The sequence below is a fragment of the Durotheca rogersii genome (genome assembly GCF_024521655.1).
Source record: "Durotheca rogersii strain YMJ 92031201 chromosome Unknown GGS23scaffold_2, whole genome shotgun sequence".
In the NCBI taxonomy this organism is placed as follows: Eukaryota; Fungi; Ascomycota; class Sordariomycetes; order Xylariales; family Xylariaceae; genus Durotheca; species Durotheca rogersii.
In genome coordinates this window covers 1,499,004-1,515,707 of record NW_026251233.1, presented here as the reverse complement: position 1 = coordinate 1,515,707, position 16,704 = coordinate 1,499,004, and the positions used below count along the sequence as shown (strand labels likewise).

At 55.2% G+C, this 16,704-nt stretch overlaps 4 protein-coding genes across 4 annotated transcripts; 2 read left to right on the top strand and 2 right to left on the bottom strand.

Annotated features, from left to right (window-relative positions):
- Positions 1-80: 80 nt before the first annotated feature.
- On the bottom strand, positions 81-2,298 carry GGS23DRAFT_548667 (YjeF N-terminal domain-like protein). The gene is made up of 7 exons (XM_051515161.1): positions 2,133-2,298; positions 1,953-2,061; positions 1,825-1,890; positions 1,664-1,758; positions 1,271-1,367; positions 986-1,214; positions 81-921 (listed from the first exon to the last, which is right to left on the bottom strand). Exons 1-7 carry the CDS (start codon positions 2,142-2,144, stop codon positions 819-821), a joined length of 711 nt encoding a protein of 236 aa, XP_051376212.1. The 5' UTR covers positions 2,145-2,298; the 3' UTR covers positions 81-818.
- Positions 2,299-2,411: 113 nt separating this feature from the next.
- Positions 2,412-3,506, top strand: GGS23DRAFT_548665 (ribosomal protein S16). The gene is made up of 3 exons (XM_051515160.1): positions 2,412-2,596; positions 2,701-2,881; positions 2,965-3,506. Exons 1-3 carry the CDS (start codon positions 2,520-2,522, stop codon positions 3,061-3,063), a joined length of 357 nt encoding a protein of 118 aa, XP_051376211.1. The 5' UTR covers positions 2,412-2,519; the 3' UTR covers positions 3,064-3,506.
- Positions 3,507-6,109, bottom strand: GGS23DRAFT_548661 (carbamoyl-phosphate synthase L chain, ATP binding domain-containing protein). Its single transcript, XM_051515159.1, has 3 exons — positions 3,915-6,109; positions 3,773-3,851; positions 3,507-3,709 (listed from the first exon to the last, which is right to left on the bottom strand). Exons 1-3 carry the CDS (start codon positions 5,912-5,914, stop codon positions 3,641-3,643), a joined length of 2,148 nt encoding a protein of 715 aa, XP_051376210.1. The 5' UTR covers positions 5,915-6,109; the 3' UTR covers positions 3,507-3,640.
- A 262-nt stretch (positions 6,110-6,371) lies between these two features.
- Positions 6,372-7,429, top strand: GGS23DRAFT_612611 (pyridoxamine 5'-phosphate oxidase; the record flags this gene model as incomplete). The annotated part of the gene is made up of 3 exons (XM_051520499.1): positions 6,372-6,479; positions 6,626-6,725; positions 6,802-7,429. 3 exons carry the CDS (start codon positions 6,372-6,374, stop codon positions 7,221-7,223), a joined length of 630 nt encoding a protein of 209 aa, XP_051376209.1. The 3' UTR covers positions 7,224-7,429.
- Positions 7,430-16,704: the final 9,275 nt, after the last annotated feature.

Sequence of the window (16,704 nt, the reverse complement as noted above, 5' to 3'; positions counted from 1 at the left end):
TTTGCTCCGGGCTCACCACGGCTTGAGAGTAAACATGTCTCTTAATTGGGCATGTGTGCTGGCTCGCAAAACAGCACATGAAAAAAAACAATAAACGGGAAATTGTGAAGGAATGAATAAAACAAAAAGAAACGCCAGCAAGGCAGCGGGACGGTGGGTGGACTACGGTAGCGGAAAGAAAAGGAACTGCTCCTCTTTCCCGTATTCATCCTTAGGGGGTGGTCAGTTACGTTATGTCCCCGTGTCCTACACTCGCCACGAGGGGTTTCATCAGCAGCCCGTTAGTTGATCGTAAGGCCGTTTTTAGTCCCGCGGTGGCAATTCCAACAGCCGTGTAGCGCTGCCCCCCCGAGAGAGGATCCCGGTCTACTACTACTTTATAAACCGTGAAGCCACACCAGTAACTACACGAGCCACGATTTATACGGATGGTATGCCAATCCTCGATAGTCGTCGCCGATACATCCGTCCTTCCAGGGACCATCCTATATTTCGGTGTTCTTTGCTATTCGACGCAAAGAGCCAGGCCTGCATCTTTAATGTGCACTGAGCATACTTCCGAGTGCCCTGTCTGCGGGAAACAATATCTCGTCTATGTTGAGTTCTGCAGCAGCTATCATCCCCCGTTGCTGTGGTGCCCCAGGGGGGTTATCGAGGAGAGCGAGGACATGCAAGAAGGGCGATGTCCCAGTCCTGTTTGTCCATACAGCCGCACCGGCGGGTGCAGTGTCAGTTGATTCAGGGAGCATCATTTCGACAAGTAGTACCATCCCCGGGCTCTCGACCCCGAAGCCATTCCGTGGACCGAATCCTATCGATCAGAGCCTTTCACCGCCGACACCGACTTCTACAATTTGGTCGATCCCCTGATATTCCGGGACATCGAAATCATACTTCTTGGCGATCGCCGGGGAAACGAAGCTGCTTGTACGTCAGTCACCGCCGAGGAGGCTCTCCTTAACACCTTCGGCGCCAAAGTACTTACCGCCCACCCACAAAATGACGGCCTTTGAAGTATTGGACCAACGGCTTGGGAGCTGTCAGACTGATGAGAAACTCAGGGTTAAACTTGCTCCCCACGCCAGATTTGGGTGGCCCGGTCTCGATATTCCAAGACGAGGGGGCGTCGACGGATGTCACAGGCAGCTCGGTCTCTTCTAAGGCCCGGATCACGGCGGGAAAAGGCTCGCGAACCTCTCCTGAGAAGCTGAAACCTTGACTCCAGAATCAGCCCGATGCCCGCCCCCCGAAGCGTGACGACGGCACGTACCGAATATTGCATCCACGATATGATCCGCCGATTTAACAGCTGCCGGAAAGTCATCCACGAACGGCACTTCCAAGTCTTCTAGCTGCTTTGTCAGTCGCTGTAGAAGCGGTTATTGTCAGTGTCGAGCATTCAAAAGGTTCCATCCGAAAGAAGGGAAGTGTATATACACGCTGCGCGATTCATTATTTCAACAAGTGGAAGAGAGGCGGGGGGGGGAGGGGTTACGGTGACGTAGGACGGGTTGAGTCGATCAGCACTGCTGCGCAGGGCGAATTCCGGCCTGAAAGGGGTTCAAGACCGAGTGACGAGACGTAAGTGGATAAATTACGAGGCAGTACGGCGTATCCTCGTGTTAGAGGTTCGGGACAAGGCATAGCGGCGGGCGGCATATACCTGATAGAGTTGATTCTGGCTCCGTTTGGGATAGTAAATCGCCGGTCGGTACCCGTAATGGCGAAGGTGACGAGCCGCAACAAGCCCATCACCGCCTTCACCCTATTAGGACACCTGCACATCTGCGTTTAAGCCGTAGGCTTAGCTGTCGAAGAACCTACCATTGTTCCCGGGGCCGCAAGCTACAAGCACACGACTCCCCTTGGTCAGGGGGTGAACCCGATAAACTGGATGGTGGCAGCTGTTAGGCAGACGCGGACGCCAGATCATATAGGGCGTGGCATCGCACCAACTTGAGAGACGGACAATCCGGCAAGCTCCATGAGTTGGTCGATGGAGAAAGCTCCGGGACCCATGAGTTCTTTGTCCAGAGCTGCAGCCGCTTTGGCCGACAAGGTCTATCCCACTGTGAGTTAAGCTGCATACTTCTCTAGGCAACGTCTTCGCGGGCTCAATACTGATCACTGACCTTGATCGCCATGGTTCTCGTATTCGTCCGATGATGTCGAGGATGTTCTGGGGATGAATTGGTAGATAGGTAACCTAGGTATGATCGGGTCTGTGGGGGTGTAAGTGGGTTGGGTCAATCGACTGACATCACATGGGAAGCTTCCCCTGCAACGTGGGTACGTAGTACTTACCTACATCAACAGGGTCCATTTGATGACTCAGCGGACCTGGTCGGGGCGGAGAAAGCTATATCCTCGACCTCCCCTCCATTATGTAATAGGCAGGTATCGAGGGTATTGGCCCCAGTACCTTGCCTGCTTAACCACTGTCTTCAGAATTTCATCCTGAACCCTTCCAAATTGTATCGAGAACGACGCTGAGGTAACGAGGCAGCATCGCGGCCGACATGGTGATCAAAATCCGGCTGGCGCGGTTCGGGCGCAGAAATGCGCCCTTTTATAACATAGTCGTCACCCATGCCAGGTTCGTGATGGTTTCTAGAGAATTTATGCCGCCGACCAACCGACTGGCCGACCAACCATTCGACGGTCCGGGATCTCGAAGATGCTAACCATGACCCGCTCCAGAACGGCGAGGAATAGCAGGCCGCTCGAGGTTATTGGCACCTACGACCCCATCCCGAAGCCCGACCCTTACGACGACTCGGGGAAGCTGCACAAGGATATCAATATAGACACGATACGAGCGCAGTACTGGATCGGCGTTGGCGCACAGCCGACGGACACCGTTTGGAGGCTCCTAGCAATGGTACGAGGGCACTTCAACCCAATTCCCTTCAGATCGCAGGCACAGGCCTATTTTTCTCGCGCTTCGCTAAGCATCCTACACAGCTGGGCATCCTACAACCGAAACCACGAAACAACCAACCGCGGGTGCCACCACCTTTGCCAGAAGGGTTCATAGTTCTACCGAGCGGCAATCCACAATAGGCTACAACGTGTAAACCAATTGTCGTCTCATCTGTATATTTGCATGTACAGCACACATAACGACAGTCAGATTCTCCAAGCTGAGCGTCGCGGCGTTGGGGAGCTGGACATGGACCGTTTCACCAGGCGTCAGGTTCAATGGCGAGGTTTTAAAAAGTATAAGGAGCGGCCACGATTCATCGTCCTAGAGAGAGGTATGTGGTAAGCATGGTAGATGGGAGGCGCCTACAAGAGTTGCGTTCCTAGCTACTTCGTATATGCGGTGGGATGGAATCGTCTCCGCGCGTCCTACCAGGGATGCGAGGCTCATTACCATCTCTAGGTGCTGAGTTTTCTCGATGAAGACAAACTCTATATGCATCAGCAGGCCATGAATAGACAGTTGACGATCTCCGACTTTTATACACTATACATAAATAAATACCTTGCTCATCTCATAAGATATGTATCTGGATACTCCCAACTACTCCACGGCTCAATCATGTGGTTCCTCAAATTTCTATATGACCGTATTTCGCCTTCGTATCACGATATTTCGCACGGATCTCTTCCCTTCTACGGGCACTTTAATCTGCCTTTATCTAGCAGTAGCAGCACCCTCCTCCTCCTCAAACACTACCAATATTGTCCCGGCCTTGCATTTATCCTTTAGTTCGCGTTAGCTTTTTGTAATTCGCGCCTCAACTGTGCCGAACGGGGTTCAACTTACCCCTTCCTTGTGCGCAAGTTTCTTAATAACACCATCCTGTGGAGATCGGATCACCGTCTCCATCTTCATCGATTCGATACTAGGGGCTTGGTGTTAGTATGGTGCGCCCGTCGCCGGCAAGCCGCAACTTATGAGTACTTACACAACAAGGGGTGCCCCTTTCGTGACCCTATCGCCCTCCTTGACCTCATTCTTGAGGATCTTGCAGGGCATGGGAGCTGCAACTGACGCCCTCAGCTCCTTCAACCCGAGTGCCCTTTCGTACCAAGCAGGGGATATCAGGGAAAGTTCCGTCTTTGCGCCGGTTTGGAATACGGTAAGTTTGTTGTCGTTATTAGGATCCTCGATGACTGTTGTCTCTATTCGTGTGTGGGGAAAGAAAGTGGTCAAGCCCGTCTTGCCAGCGGCGAAGGCGGACGAAGAGACGAGATTCTCGAAAACTTGAGCCTTCTCATCTTTACGAAGAATTCGGGCATCGAATAGGTTATTACCCTTCTGTGTGATGCTGACTTCCACCTCTTCTCCCCCCTTTGGGTCTAATACGTCGAGAGACTTGAAAAGGAATCTGCGTTCGCTGCTATTCGTGCCGAAACCGAGGCTCTCGCCATGGGGCTCAGCATCTTTCGTTATATGCGAAGTAAACACACCTAGAGCCGCCTGCACGAAAACCTCAGGGTTTACCACCACGGGATCAAAGAGCTCTTCCTTCCACTTTTCGATAAACCCGGTCTCGACGTCGCCCGCTATAAATGCCGGCGACCGGCATAGGCGTTTCAGGAACTCGATATTAGTGCTCAAACCCACGACTTCGTAGTCGCGTAACGCAAGCTCCATTCTCCTGATAGCGGTCTCACGATCCTGGCCCCTGACGATAAGTTTAGCAATCATCCCGTCGTAGGCTTCAGTGACCGTGTCGCCCTCGACGAAACCGGCGTCGATTCGGATATCTTCGCTGACCCTAGGGGTTCTGAGGTGAACCAGCTTTCCGGAGTCGGGCAAGAAACCCCTCTCGGGATTTTCGGCGTAGATCCTCGCTTCGATGGCTGCTCCTCTCTCCTGTATCCGCTCAATGATCTCTTTCTGCGTCAGGGGCAGCCTCTCACCAGCAGCGACCCGGAATTGCCATTCGACCAAGTCGGTCCCCGTAACCATCTCGCTGACCGGATGTTCGACTTGGAGCCGTGTATTCATTTCCATGAAGTAGAAATCACCGGTGTCCTTGTCGAATATGAATTCCACCGTCCCCGCGCCGACGTAACCTACCGCCAACGCCGCCGTCCTAGCCTTTTCCCACAATTCCAATCTTGTCACGTTGTCTAGGTCGGGCGCTGGCGACTCTTCTAGTATCTTTTGGTGCCTCCTCTGCACGCTACAATCTCGCTCTCCCAACGCTACGCAGTTACCGTGCTTATCTGCGAATACCTGTACTTCGACATGCCTAGGACGCACGATGTACTTCTCAACCAGCATAACCTCGCCGCCCTCTCCGAATGACGCCCTCGCCTCTGCTCGCGCACTTTTCAATTGTTGGAGAAACTCGCCTTCCTCCATCACAATCCGCATACCTTTACCCCCACCTCCTCGTACACTCTTTAGTAAGACCGGAAATTGGATCAGCTTCGCATGCTCTAGCAGCTCCGCCTCGCCCTGTTCGCCTCCGTGGTACCCGGGTACGCATGGTACGCCGGCTTCCGTCATGATCTCTTTACTTCGCGCCTTGTCTCCCATATCCGCCATCGCCTGTGCTGGCGGCCCGATGAACACGACCCCTTCCTGCTCACACCGTTTCGCGAAGGCAGAGTTCTCTGACAAAAAGCCATAACCAGGATGCAATGCCTGGATGCCGTGCTGTTTCGCCAGTTTCACTATCCTCTCGCCATCGAGGTATCCGTCGGCAGCACCGAGACCGACAGAATGCGGCGAGCAGGAGGCATGTTGTGAGGAGGCATCCGGATCGGTGTAGAGAGTAGTCGTCTTGATTCCTAGCCGCTCAGCAGTCTTGTGAATCCTCAACGCAATCTCGCCACGATTCGCAATAAGCAGAGACGTTATAGGGACAATGTGTGGCTGGGCGGAGGTGGTGGTCGAGAGATAGCGGGGAAAGGCGCGTCGACGGAGATGCGTCGGTTTGATCGAACGCATCTTAGGGGGCGAGCTTGTTAAACCGAGCAACTGCTTAAGAGATCTGGCGAACGAAATTAGTGCATCTCTTCCTACGCGGCGAAGGACTACATGTAAATCTAAAGGGGGAAAGAAAAGCAGGATCGTCAGCTCTCCTGTTACGCCATGGACGTAAAAGAGAGGGCCGTCAGTAAGCGGTGCTACCCCGTGAATACCCGCGGCTTTGTGACCAAGCTCCCACCATGGGGCTCATTTGGCGGGGCTCACCGCCATGTGCTACGTAGTATATCGATATTTTATTTACATGCATACACCACACAGATAAGCGATAAGACCAAGGACAGATAGGAAAATTGACGAACAGCATTTCGCAGATTACTACACATGCCGCATATGTACATACCTGCCTACACATCTTCAACAACCCATCGGTAGCCCTGAACGGCCTCTCGTGGCGCGGAGCGTAGACATTAACGCAATGGATCAAGCAACCCTCAACTACGAGGCCTCGGCCGGCGACACGCATAAGCAAATAGTCTCCTCCCTCCCACCAGACGTAGTCCAATGTCTCGAAAACGCCCGCTTCGTCTGTTCAACCCTTCCTATCTACCCATACGTCGCATTTGACTGCCAGGCGCTGACCGAGCCCAAAAATAGCTTCACCTCGCGACCTGCGTAGATAATCAGCCACATGTCTCATTGATGAACTATACCTATATACCCTCTTCGCAGTACTCTTCTGCGCCAGTCATCGTCATGACGACGAACCCCTCCTCCAAGAAGACCAACAACCTGGTCGTCAACCCCAACGTATCGTTATTGGTTCACGATTGTGAGAGGCGCCCCCGCGCTTCCATCCAAATGTCAGAGCCGAGCAGGCCAGCCGTGTGCTAACTTCCCATTCCAAGGGGTCTCGCATAGGCCACCGACCCAGGGCCGTCGTCTCTCTGGCGGCTCCCCCGGCCCGGAGAACAGATCCAGCCTCGCCTCTCTACTGCTGAACCTCAACACCAGCGCCATTTCCAGCATCAGCGCTACCATAAACGGGACCGCCGAGCTAGTAGCCCGCGGTTCCGACGAGGAGGCCTTCTACCGTGACCAGCACCTCGAGAATAATACCTTCGACTCCGAGGGCGGCGTCATGTTCAACGGGCATGCAGGGTCTGGTCAAGAGGATGGCGGCCGGGAGTGCTTCGTGGCAGGCGAGGAGGTGAGGGTCATCCTTGTCCACATCAAAGACATACGGACCAGCGACTGGAAGGGTGGCGTGAAGGATTGGGTTTTGGTGCCCGACAGCAACTCCGCCACACCGGTTAATGGCATCAGGTGAAATAAAGGGTACATATAAAAACTCATACCCCTTTCGTACTGCTTACCCTCAGGCTCTGTTCTCCGGAAGGGTCTCCCAATCCCCCGCACGGCCCCGAGAAGACACTACTGACTTCTATCCCAGGGTTTTTACGTCAACGACAAAGCGATATAGTCTTCACTAGGCAGGGTTTTGGTGTTTAAGGGAAGAATTTTATCTCGTGCGCACGCAGTCTACGGCAAGGAAGGGCAGGGTTTAGATGCCAACATACCTTAAGGGAGGTAAGCGGCCTGTCGCACACGCGGTGTATAAAGCCTGGCTTAGCAAAGGAATCAATAACCATACAAAGAGAACTTCGCAATATGGAGCATGGGGCAGCGCTGAGAGGGATGGGAGGAACACGACAGGCCATTCGACGAGTACAATGTCCCTATCTCGGCCCCTAGTCAGGTTGTCGTCCCCTGAGATCGACATAATAGCTCAGAGAGCATAATATCGAAAAGAAAGACGGATAAGGAGACTTACCTAGGCGAAGAAAGGCGGGTTATGGCGTCAAATTCCAAGTTAACAATCCAGATACACACCCGAATATGTGATGGTCGACTGGAACCTCACTAGACCGACCAACCATAACGTCTGGAGATGGGCGCCCGAAAACGTCCTAAGATAAGTACGGCATCGCTAGGTAATGAGATGAGGCGAGCATCAACAGGCGGCAATATACCTACGAGAACAACACATCCTCGATATCTAAGACGGGGATACCCAAGGCCGTAACCCATCAGCGACGAGGTCGGTAAAGACTCAAGAGAATACCTACGTTGTCTAACCTAGGACCGCAAGCTACCACGCTGATACCTCTAGACGGAGAACATAGAGGTGAGGTCTCGTCGAATGGCACGAAGCTCAAACATCCAGCATATCCGATAGATAGCCCACGATCCCGATACCCGGAGATCGACCTGGTCGAAAAAAGTCAACCCACCAGTCGTAGACCCTACTATTAGGATACCGAGCGTGAGAGCTACATGACAAATAGAAAAAAAGACGAGAAGTTCCAATCTCCTAAACGGCGTCTCCTATGTTCTCCTATGTCTCTCACCTCGACTCCTCACCACCATCCGCCGTCTTTCACCCCGGCTTCCTCCCTCCTCGCGCCCCCCCGTCCCTTCCCCCCTCCTACTCTAGGGCAGCGCCAGCAGCACTGACTGGATCAGAAACACCGTCCAGCCCCCACCCTGTGCCTCTCCTTTCCCTTCCCCCGTCACATCTCATTCTCGGCCCCACCCCACGAAAAACCTCACCCCGTTTTCTCTCCCGCTCGGTCTACTCTTCCAGGCAGGCCCTGCATGTTATGTAGGCGCCCACGCGGGCAGACCGGGGGACTGGCGGGGCCGCGCAGGCACCAATGTGCTGCCGCAATCTAGCCCAGCCTGGCTGGCCCCGACGCGCCTACGTACGCACGCGATGCCCTGCGCGGACGTATAACTCCCCCGGGAGGGGGGGGGGGGGAGAGACCATGCGCCCCGCCGCCCGCCGCCCGCCGCCGCGGCGATGACAGCTCGAGGAGGACTCAGCTCCGGGGCCGCCGGGAGGCGCGGGCGGCCGCGTTGCCTCTCACCCGTTTGTTTGTTTGTTTTTTTCTTCCTTTCAATCCAGCCCAGACGGACCCCAGCCGCCTTCTCCGCCACCGTCTCCAACGGCAGCCGGCAGGCGGGCGGGAGGCTGCATGCGCGGCTCGTCCAATCTCTCGGCCCCCCTCCCGTTTCGCACCCCTGGCCCTCTGGCTGTGTGTCTGGCAGGCAAGTAAGGCAAGGCAACAGGTGCGCACAGCACCCGTCGGGCTTGTTTGTCTGTCTGTCGGTCGGTCGGTCGGTCCTCGCCGGGAGGAGGAGGAGGGGGGGCTATGTCTGGTGCGCTGCAAACGTCTCGACCACGTCGTCCCACCCCGCACGCGCGCTGTCCCCTTCCCAACGCGCATTCCCCTCAACCAAGAGAGAGAAGTTCTAGACACAGTCGAGAGCCGAAGGGCAGGCCGAGTGGGAGCGTCTCACGCCGTAGACAGGCCCCGATGGGTCGATTGACAGACCAGACCTGCGTTTCCCTCTGGCGGCGGGAGCTCAGAGATACCTGTTTAAGGCATGCTTCGCGTGTGCCCAGAGTCTTTCTCCTCAGGCAGAGAGAAACGGTGTCAGCAGCACCTCTCTCTCTGTATCCAGACCCCCCCCCCCCTCCAAAAAAAAAGGTCTCTGGACCCGGAGAATACGCGAGCGGCCCCCGTACGTCCCCCCAATCCAGCCACAGGCGTCTCGACCTCGGTAGCGAGCCATCGTCCCATTGCACAAGCAGGGATAGGGGGGCGTGATAGGTCGTATGTTAGATCCTGCACTGGGCTGCGCTGTCCTGCCTGCCTGCTCTCCTGTGTGCCATGTCGTGTGCAGGTCCGGCGCGGATGGGTGAGTCAGTTTATGCGAGTCGGCCGCGGGTTCGGGTGTATCGCATTCTACCACGCCATGTTATATTGCGTACATACAGAAACATACGCCGTAGTCCGCGGCCACACCTGCGGCTGACGGCCCAAGGCATCTTCTCGTCCCCCCCCCCCCCCCCCTCCCCCTTCTCAGCTGCCCTCCTTTCTCCTCGCACCATGACTAGGCGACCACCTGCCGGCTACTCGCTCGACCATCCCTCCGAACCTCCTCCGCCCCCCTTCCCTTCCCGAAAATCAAGTAGTCCTGCATGGTGCGCCGCCGACTTGTCTGCTTCATGAGGACGTGCCGACTTACGTAATTGCCCGTCAGGTATGAGGTCGTTGACATGCGTGCCCGAGACGACCTGCATCATTGGGGCGCGCGACGTCAATATATTGCGTACCGAATCCCTCCGGAACGGCTTCTACGAATCGGAAGCAAGGCCGAGCCCTCATAGCATGCAGAAAACCCATCTACCGGCCACACTCTATCTCCCTGCGCTTCCCCTACTTGCCTATCTGCTTGTCTATCCACTCCCCCTTTCCTCTCCCCATCCACAACCCCCTCCCCTCTCTCGCACGCGGCAAGGCATAGGAAATGCGCGGTAGAACCGGTTTACCTATGTATATCTATACGTATTTAAGCAGGCAGCCTATCGGTCCATCTACCTCGTTTTAGCGAAATGAGCAGCGCGGCGCGGAAAGTGAGGAGCAGCGAAAGGGCACCGCCAGGGCAGGAAGCGAGAGGTAGGCGAGAGCCATAGGCATGCATGCAGAGAGGTACCCTGGATGCCTTGGGTATGGGGACGAGTCTATCGAGGTAGCAACCGCAACAGGCTTTCATACATATGTATGTATATATATATATATATATATGTACATTTGTCTGTGTAGTGTATAGTGCATGAATGGGTGGGTGGTGATGAGTGTGCCTCTGCCTGTCGTCCCCATATTATCCGTGGCGTCCTTGCGGGCAAAGGAGTGAGGGTAAAAAGGGTAGGTCCATACATGATGGCGCGAATGAGCAATATAGATTAAAGAAAATCATGTCACCGTAGGAAGGGCCCGAGCGACGACTAGGTGGCCGCCTCTGTCTCGCTCTAACTTGCTGGTTGGCCAGCCGGCGCGCGAGGAGAATGTGGTTAGCTGCACGCGATGCGTGTCTTGGATGGCTTACGACCTAGGTATCTTGCTAATGGCTTCCTGATCGACAAGAGGTGATCGTGGGGAGATGATTGGACCTTTACAAGCTTTTCCGCATATCCCTCAGGCTGAACGGAGAGGGAGGTGTCTCAGTACCATGTTTGGGAAAGGATAAGCTTCGGGGTTTCGTCTAGAACCGTTGCCCTCATCCCCGTTCGCCGACCCAGAAGACCAGCGAGGGCAAGTTATCGAGGCGGTTGCGGTGGGTGGGACGGCCCGGAAGCGAGCGCAACGTCCCTCGCACCAATGACTGAAAAGACGACAAGTCGTCCTTCGGGAATCACTTGCGCTAAGCCGAGATAGCTTCCGTGGCCATTGTCTGGCGCCGGGATTGTATGCCTTTGATGCGTGAAAAAAAAAGCCGCCTACCGACAACACAATACTTGCGGTCGCCGCGATGGGATAGAGTGCAAGGACAGGAATTCAGCTTAGCGTTGATACCTCAGAGGGCTGGTCCGGCGCGGTGACCCAAAGGGCTGCCAGACGAGCTCCTCGGCTGCGGGATCGCTGCAGAGCAACCTAGTTTGACAAATAAGGCATGCCGAGAGGGAGGCGGCATAGGAGTCGTATGTGAAGGACTTCGTCGGGAGATCCATCTCCTCACTCCATCTCGACCTACGTGACAGCTCGCGACAGGCACCGCTCAGCCTGCGTCGCAGCGTTGGTGACACTGACGGATGGTTTGGTCTGGGTGCGACCCGCTCCCATCGTCTCCGCCTGCGGGAGGTTAGAAGACCGATGAATAGTCCTATCTGCAGCTTTTGGCGACCCTCAGTTTGTTTCGCGGGTGACTCGCACTATTTCACCGGCTTGGCGTAACACAAATCCCTCTTGTCCGCGCCCTGCCACTGGCTGAACCTGCCTTGCGCGGTCGGTGTATATAGAGCGGAGAGGGAGTGAAGAAAGGAAAAGTTGCTGTTATGTATCGAGCTGCTCGGTAGGGGCTGTAGACTGTTCAATTCTGGATACGAAGAACGACGGAGCGCAGCACGCCTCGTTGCAATTTACGTTCCTATTCGACCCCCCTTATCGCATTTGGGTACTCGTAGCCTCGGGTATGATTTACACCCAAATCTAGACGGAGAGGGCGGTAGGCATGTGGGGACGCCATGTAGGGACCGCCGTAGTCATGGGCACCGACACCCTAACATTGAGAATAAAGCCACCTCAGGGCAGGTGAGATTTGCAGGAGATATCTGTCCAGGGTTATACGGCTTCATCGTGTCTATCTCGCCGTCGGATGGCGTAAGCGCGCTTTGTGGCACTCGGCAAGTATGCGCTCTCGCGCACAACAGGAGGGACTGACAGACGGCGTCCGAGTTGTACAATATCAACCACATGCCTATGCAGGCAGACAGAGGGCTATAGTCTCCTATCGCATAGCTGTGAGAAGGGGACAGGACAGGTAGCTCCAGCAGGAAGCGCGTTTCAGATGTCCGGAAGCGGGGAGGCGATAGGCAATGGAGCAATCGAACGGCTCGATAATCTTGTCCGTAGCCAATGAGCATCATCGGCTTTTCCAGTGCTATGGCCAAGACCGGCTGTCGATCTTTTCGATCGTGTGCAGATCCCATGGCAAGTCCGGGGACATCCACGAACCCCCCAGAATTCGCTCAGGATGTGGTCAATGCATAGTTGTCGCGAGAGGGGCCGGCATCGATGCTGTATAGATGATCGTCACCACGGCCACGGGCGATACAGGGTGGGCGGGGGCACTCCGTGTCTTAGGTATTCCTTAATTTTGAGTTCCCAATACTCATTCGCGCCTTTGGCGATGCTATACCTACCTCTAACCCGAGAGACCCGACGGCTATACGTAGAATGGCGACGACTACCGCTTAGTCCCCGATGGCCCAGATTAAGGCCGAAGCGGAGCAGCCGTGATGTCCGAATGGGCCTATGACTAGCCAGGCGCTCGAGCGGGTACCCGTATACTCACGGCATGATCGTCGGAAACAGGGGGCGTTTGGGGGGGGGGGGGGGGCAACTCGAACAGGGTGCGATCGATAATCCCATGAGGAATACCTCGACGCTATGGGTAATGTAGTTAACGAAGATCATCTTCCTCCTTATTCCTACCATAATTTTGGCGGGTTTAATTTGAGATCTCGGGAGATACCGAATTTCGGCTCTGGTGTAGGCATGTTCCGAAGTTGTCTTACCGGCCCGAATCTGCCAAGAGGGTATGAGTGAGGCGTAGACGTATCTGCCCTTTCGAGGCAGAAACCTCTCCGAGACAAGTCCCCCCAGCTTTCCGGTAACAAGTCTGGTGACGGACGCATGCGTACAAGACATACACCTTGCGGGGGGTCTTCTCCAGCTCGGTTAGTATGACCGGAACGGCGACCCCGAATATCATCAGAGCTAAACAGCCGTATCGGTGGTGCTTCAGGCGCCGACAGTAACGGCTCGCACCCCAAATCTCCCAGGCTTTGCGAGTTCTTGGCGTACATATCGGTGTTCGTCCATCCTATGTAAGTCTTAGACTGACCCAGTACCGTGTCGTGGCGGCAGAGGAAAGGCGGGGTCATGCCAAAATACAACAGCGATGACGGCCTTTGGCATGGGTCATTGGGGCTGATCCATGACCCGTCGCTGAACGGATATCAGATCGGATACGATCATTGTCATGACCATGATCCGTAAAGCTTTCAAGAAGCTCTCGAGCGCATATGCCTGTGCCTGTTATCAATACCGACCTACTGAATATAGCTAGGTATATGTAGAATTGTTTTCTCACGTACCTCTACTTAACGTCGAGGACCGGCCTAACCTCAAATATGGCCTACGTAACAAACACACATAATAGAGACGGTCTCATCTTGTGTTGTCGCCTTTTTTTTTTCCAGGAGGGAAGAAAGAAAAAGGAAAAAGCTCTTGGATGTATTTGTCGAACCCCTCGGGTGACAACACGACGTAAATTGGGCCCGCCGTTCGGGCCTTGTTTCCGACGTCTCTAGAAGTAGGAAACGGTAGCGGTCGAGCGTGTGTGCGTCAGTCTACTATTCCCGGGTCCACGACATCGCTTACGAGCCTCGTCGATCAGCAGAAATCAGTCGTCAGTCATGCTCCTGCCATACGATTATGACGAGGATTATAGTACCGGTTATTATGATGAGGCTGACCTGGGCGCGGATGCTGTCGCTCGTTTAAAGGCTTAACGCAAAATGCCACTTGGGTGGGATCAGCCTGGGTCGGCGCCATTCAAGACAACACCAATGGCTGGGGTGTTCGCTTGTGATGCTGTGCTACGGTGGCTATACTGCTTGTCGGTCCTGTGCCACCAGCACATCTATGTTACCCCGACCCATGCGTCTTAAGATAGGTACGCTAGTGAGAGCCATCAAGCAGAGAGCAGCACGTTACTCGTTGCAAATCCACCACGTATGGTTGCCACCAGGTGACGTGCCCGTCGCCACGGCCCGTCTACCATGCTTGATTTTCTGCGTCTCCCTTGCTGAATTCTACAACGCCTCTCCGCCGCCGGAGACTCGGAATTGCTGCATCAGTTGACCAGCACGAATCGGCTTACTCCGTGCTGGCCACGCCGTCGTGCCGAGTTTGTGAGGTCGATCCCGCCTTAGCTAGTTCAACTTGATCGAATGATCAACCGCGCCGTAAGCTGGGATGGAACTGGCGACTATTACCGTAAAGGGAGCTCGCAAGATCCGGGAGGCCGTTTGAGGATCATGACATCGTGGAAGCCATCCCAGCTATCCAGGAGCGTGACATGCCAGGTGTGTAGTGCCCTTGGCCGTTGGATATACCTTACCCATCGCAGTCTGGTGCCGCCTCCACCGTAAGCACCAGTCTGGGGTAAGGAAAGATCTAGGAGAACCCTCGAGTTTTACAGCGTACAGGATCCTGGAGAGGCAACATGGCCGTAAGGTAAGCCGCAGGACAGCCGCATGTCAGACAACGGTGGTTTGAGAACCAAGCTGCGCCGGAGTGCGTGCCCGGCGACGAGATAGGCCCCTTTAGCCACCGGAACCCGAGGTCGGGATGCATTGAGCCGGCTACAACGAGTGGAACGTCATGCCAGTTGCTGCTGTTCATATGACGTGCTGACCGGGAGCCATTGGTGGCAGTATCGGATATATCTGAACGGACAAGAAGAGCCAGCAGCGCTCACGGCATGGTACCTCGTAGATACATAGTCAGCACCGAGAACAAGTGCCCAGCAAGATCGATAGCCTCTCGGCCAGCTTTTCCGCTTCGGGGCCGCTGTATGTACATGACGTAGGTCGTTGCACCCCGATGCGAGTACCGTCACCATATCCAGGTTTTTTTCTGCCCCGCCAAGCTCAGGTACTATCTGTCGGCCGTGGGGTGTCGGGGAGACGAACGCGGGACTGGGCGACCGAGGTTGAAGCCATCCAAGGCGGAGGGCCAAGACGGCTGCCCACAGAGCAGAAGACAAGTATAGGCAGGTAGCGTAGAAGCGGCATAGAGGGTGTGTAGGGATGCGTAGAGGGGAGGGAGAGAAGGGGGCGGGGGGAGGTGGTCGAGAGTTGGCTGGCTGACAGACGCGTTGGAGATGGTGATGTGGTTCAAGCCGAGCCGTGACGGCTTCGCACGGGACTAACTTGATTCTCGGGTTGCGCTGGCATTAGTGTGCCTGTACATATTAGTCCTCATATCGGTATGGACGTAGGGCAAGGTTGGTATTGGTAAGTTGAGGCCTGGGTAATGTTATCTCGACATGCGTGTCTGCAGGATGCAGCAGGAGATGGGGGATGTATGGAGCTGGCTCCATGCCTTGTGCAAATGACAGACAGACAGTCCAACATGTGGTGCGATCCGGTACCAGTGCCAGCGCTGCCAGCGTCCATCGTCGCTGCAATCCATCTCCGAGTCCATGTGGGTCGATACATCCAGTATCTTAGGTGCATAACTCTCTGGGAGAGCACGAGCCAACATGCTCTGCCTCTCTCTGCCTCCTCTCTTTTTGTGCTCATAATATGCTACCGGTACCTGTATACCTCCCGTGGATACCTGCCGTACCTCTTGCGTGCACATCTCGATACCTCTCTTGTGGACGCGGCACAGAGCCAAGCGGCAAGTACATGGCGGGCCCCGGTACCTCTTCTCCAAGTACCCGGGTACATCTACGCCCTCGCTCTCTGGTTGTCGTTCCCACTTTGGGTCCATCCGTGGATTCATGTCCGGAGGTTGCCCCTTCAAGGTTGACCCTACGCCGTCACCTTCCGCCAGTTATAACGGGCTTATAACGGGCCTACCTCCGAGGCATACCATGGGCTGGTTATAGCTCGTCGTCGAAGAAACCTCCGGGGGGCAGGGCTTCTGGTGGGCAGTAAGCTGCATACCTACAATTAAGAGGCGATGCCAGTATCCTGGAGACGTTCGCACCCAATTACATAACACTTATTATACGAAGGACGCATTCACGGGCGCGCAGTCCGGTCCATTGGGTTAGGGGACCTGGCAAGGGTAACGTAGGTACCTGCCTATGTGCCATCAGTATATTCCGTGGGTACCCAGGTACCTACTGCACCGAAACACACGCCTACGAGAGCGGACATTGCCTACCGACTCCCAACATACTATAGAGCGATGCTGCATCCTCGCGGGGAGCAGGGTATTGCCTTGACCTTGGGTTAGGTGCCTCCGGCCAGCTCTAGGCGCCTACTTAGGCACCTGGGGTAGAGGGCACTAGCCTCCAGCGATGCGCAGATATAGGTACCTACCTGCCTACCTGAGGTGTTGCACTTCGTCCCTGGGCAGCGCCAGACAAGTCGCTGGAGAGAGGTCCTGCAACCTGCACACGTCTCCTAGCTCTCCCCTTCTACATAGGTATATGGACCCCTC

Bases quoted from the DNA above. Each gene is read 5' to 3' on its own strand.
- GGS23DRAFT_548661 (XM_051515159.1), bottom strand. From the start codon at position 5,914: ATGCGTTCGATCAAACCGACGCATCTCCGTCGACGCGCCTTTCCCCGC. The intron at 3,852-3,914 runs GTAAGTACTCAT...CCAAGCCCCTAG, and splicing joins AAAGGGGCACCCCTTGTTGT to TATCGAATCGATGAAGATGG. The intron at 3,710-3,772 runs GTAAGTTGAACC...CGCGAACTAAAG, and splicing joins AACTTGCGCACAAGGAAGGG to GATAAATGCAAGGCCGGGAC.
- GGS23DRAFT_548667 (XM_051515161.1), bottom strand. The intron at 1,368-1,663 runs GTATATGCCGCC...CCGCTTCTACAG, and splicing joins GCCAGAATCAACTCTATCAG to CGACTGACAAAGCAGCTAGA. The intron at 922-985 runs GTAAGTACTTTG...ACGTACAAGCAG, and splicing joins CGTCATTTTGTGGGTGGGCG to CTTCGTTTCCCCGGCGATCG.
- GGS23DRAFT_548665 (XM_051515160.1), top strand. From the start codon at position 2,520: ATGGTGATCAAAATCCGGCTGGCGCGGTTCGGGCGCAGAAATGCGCCC. The intron at 2,597-2,700 runs GTTCGTGATGGT...GACCCGCTCCAG, and splicing joins ATAGTCGTCACCCATGCCAG to AACGGCGAGGAATAGCAGGC. The intron at 2,882-2,964 runs GTACGAGGGCAC...CATCCTACACAG, and splicing joins TTTGGAGGCTCCTAGCAATG to CTGGGCATCCTACAACCGAA.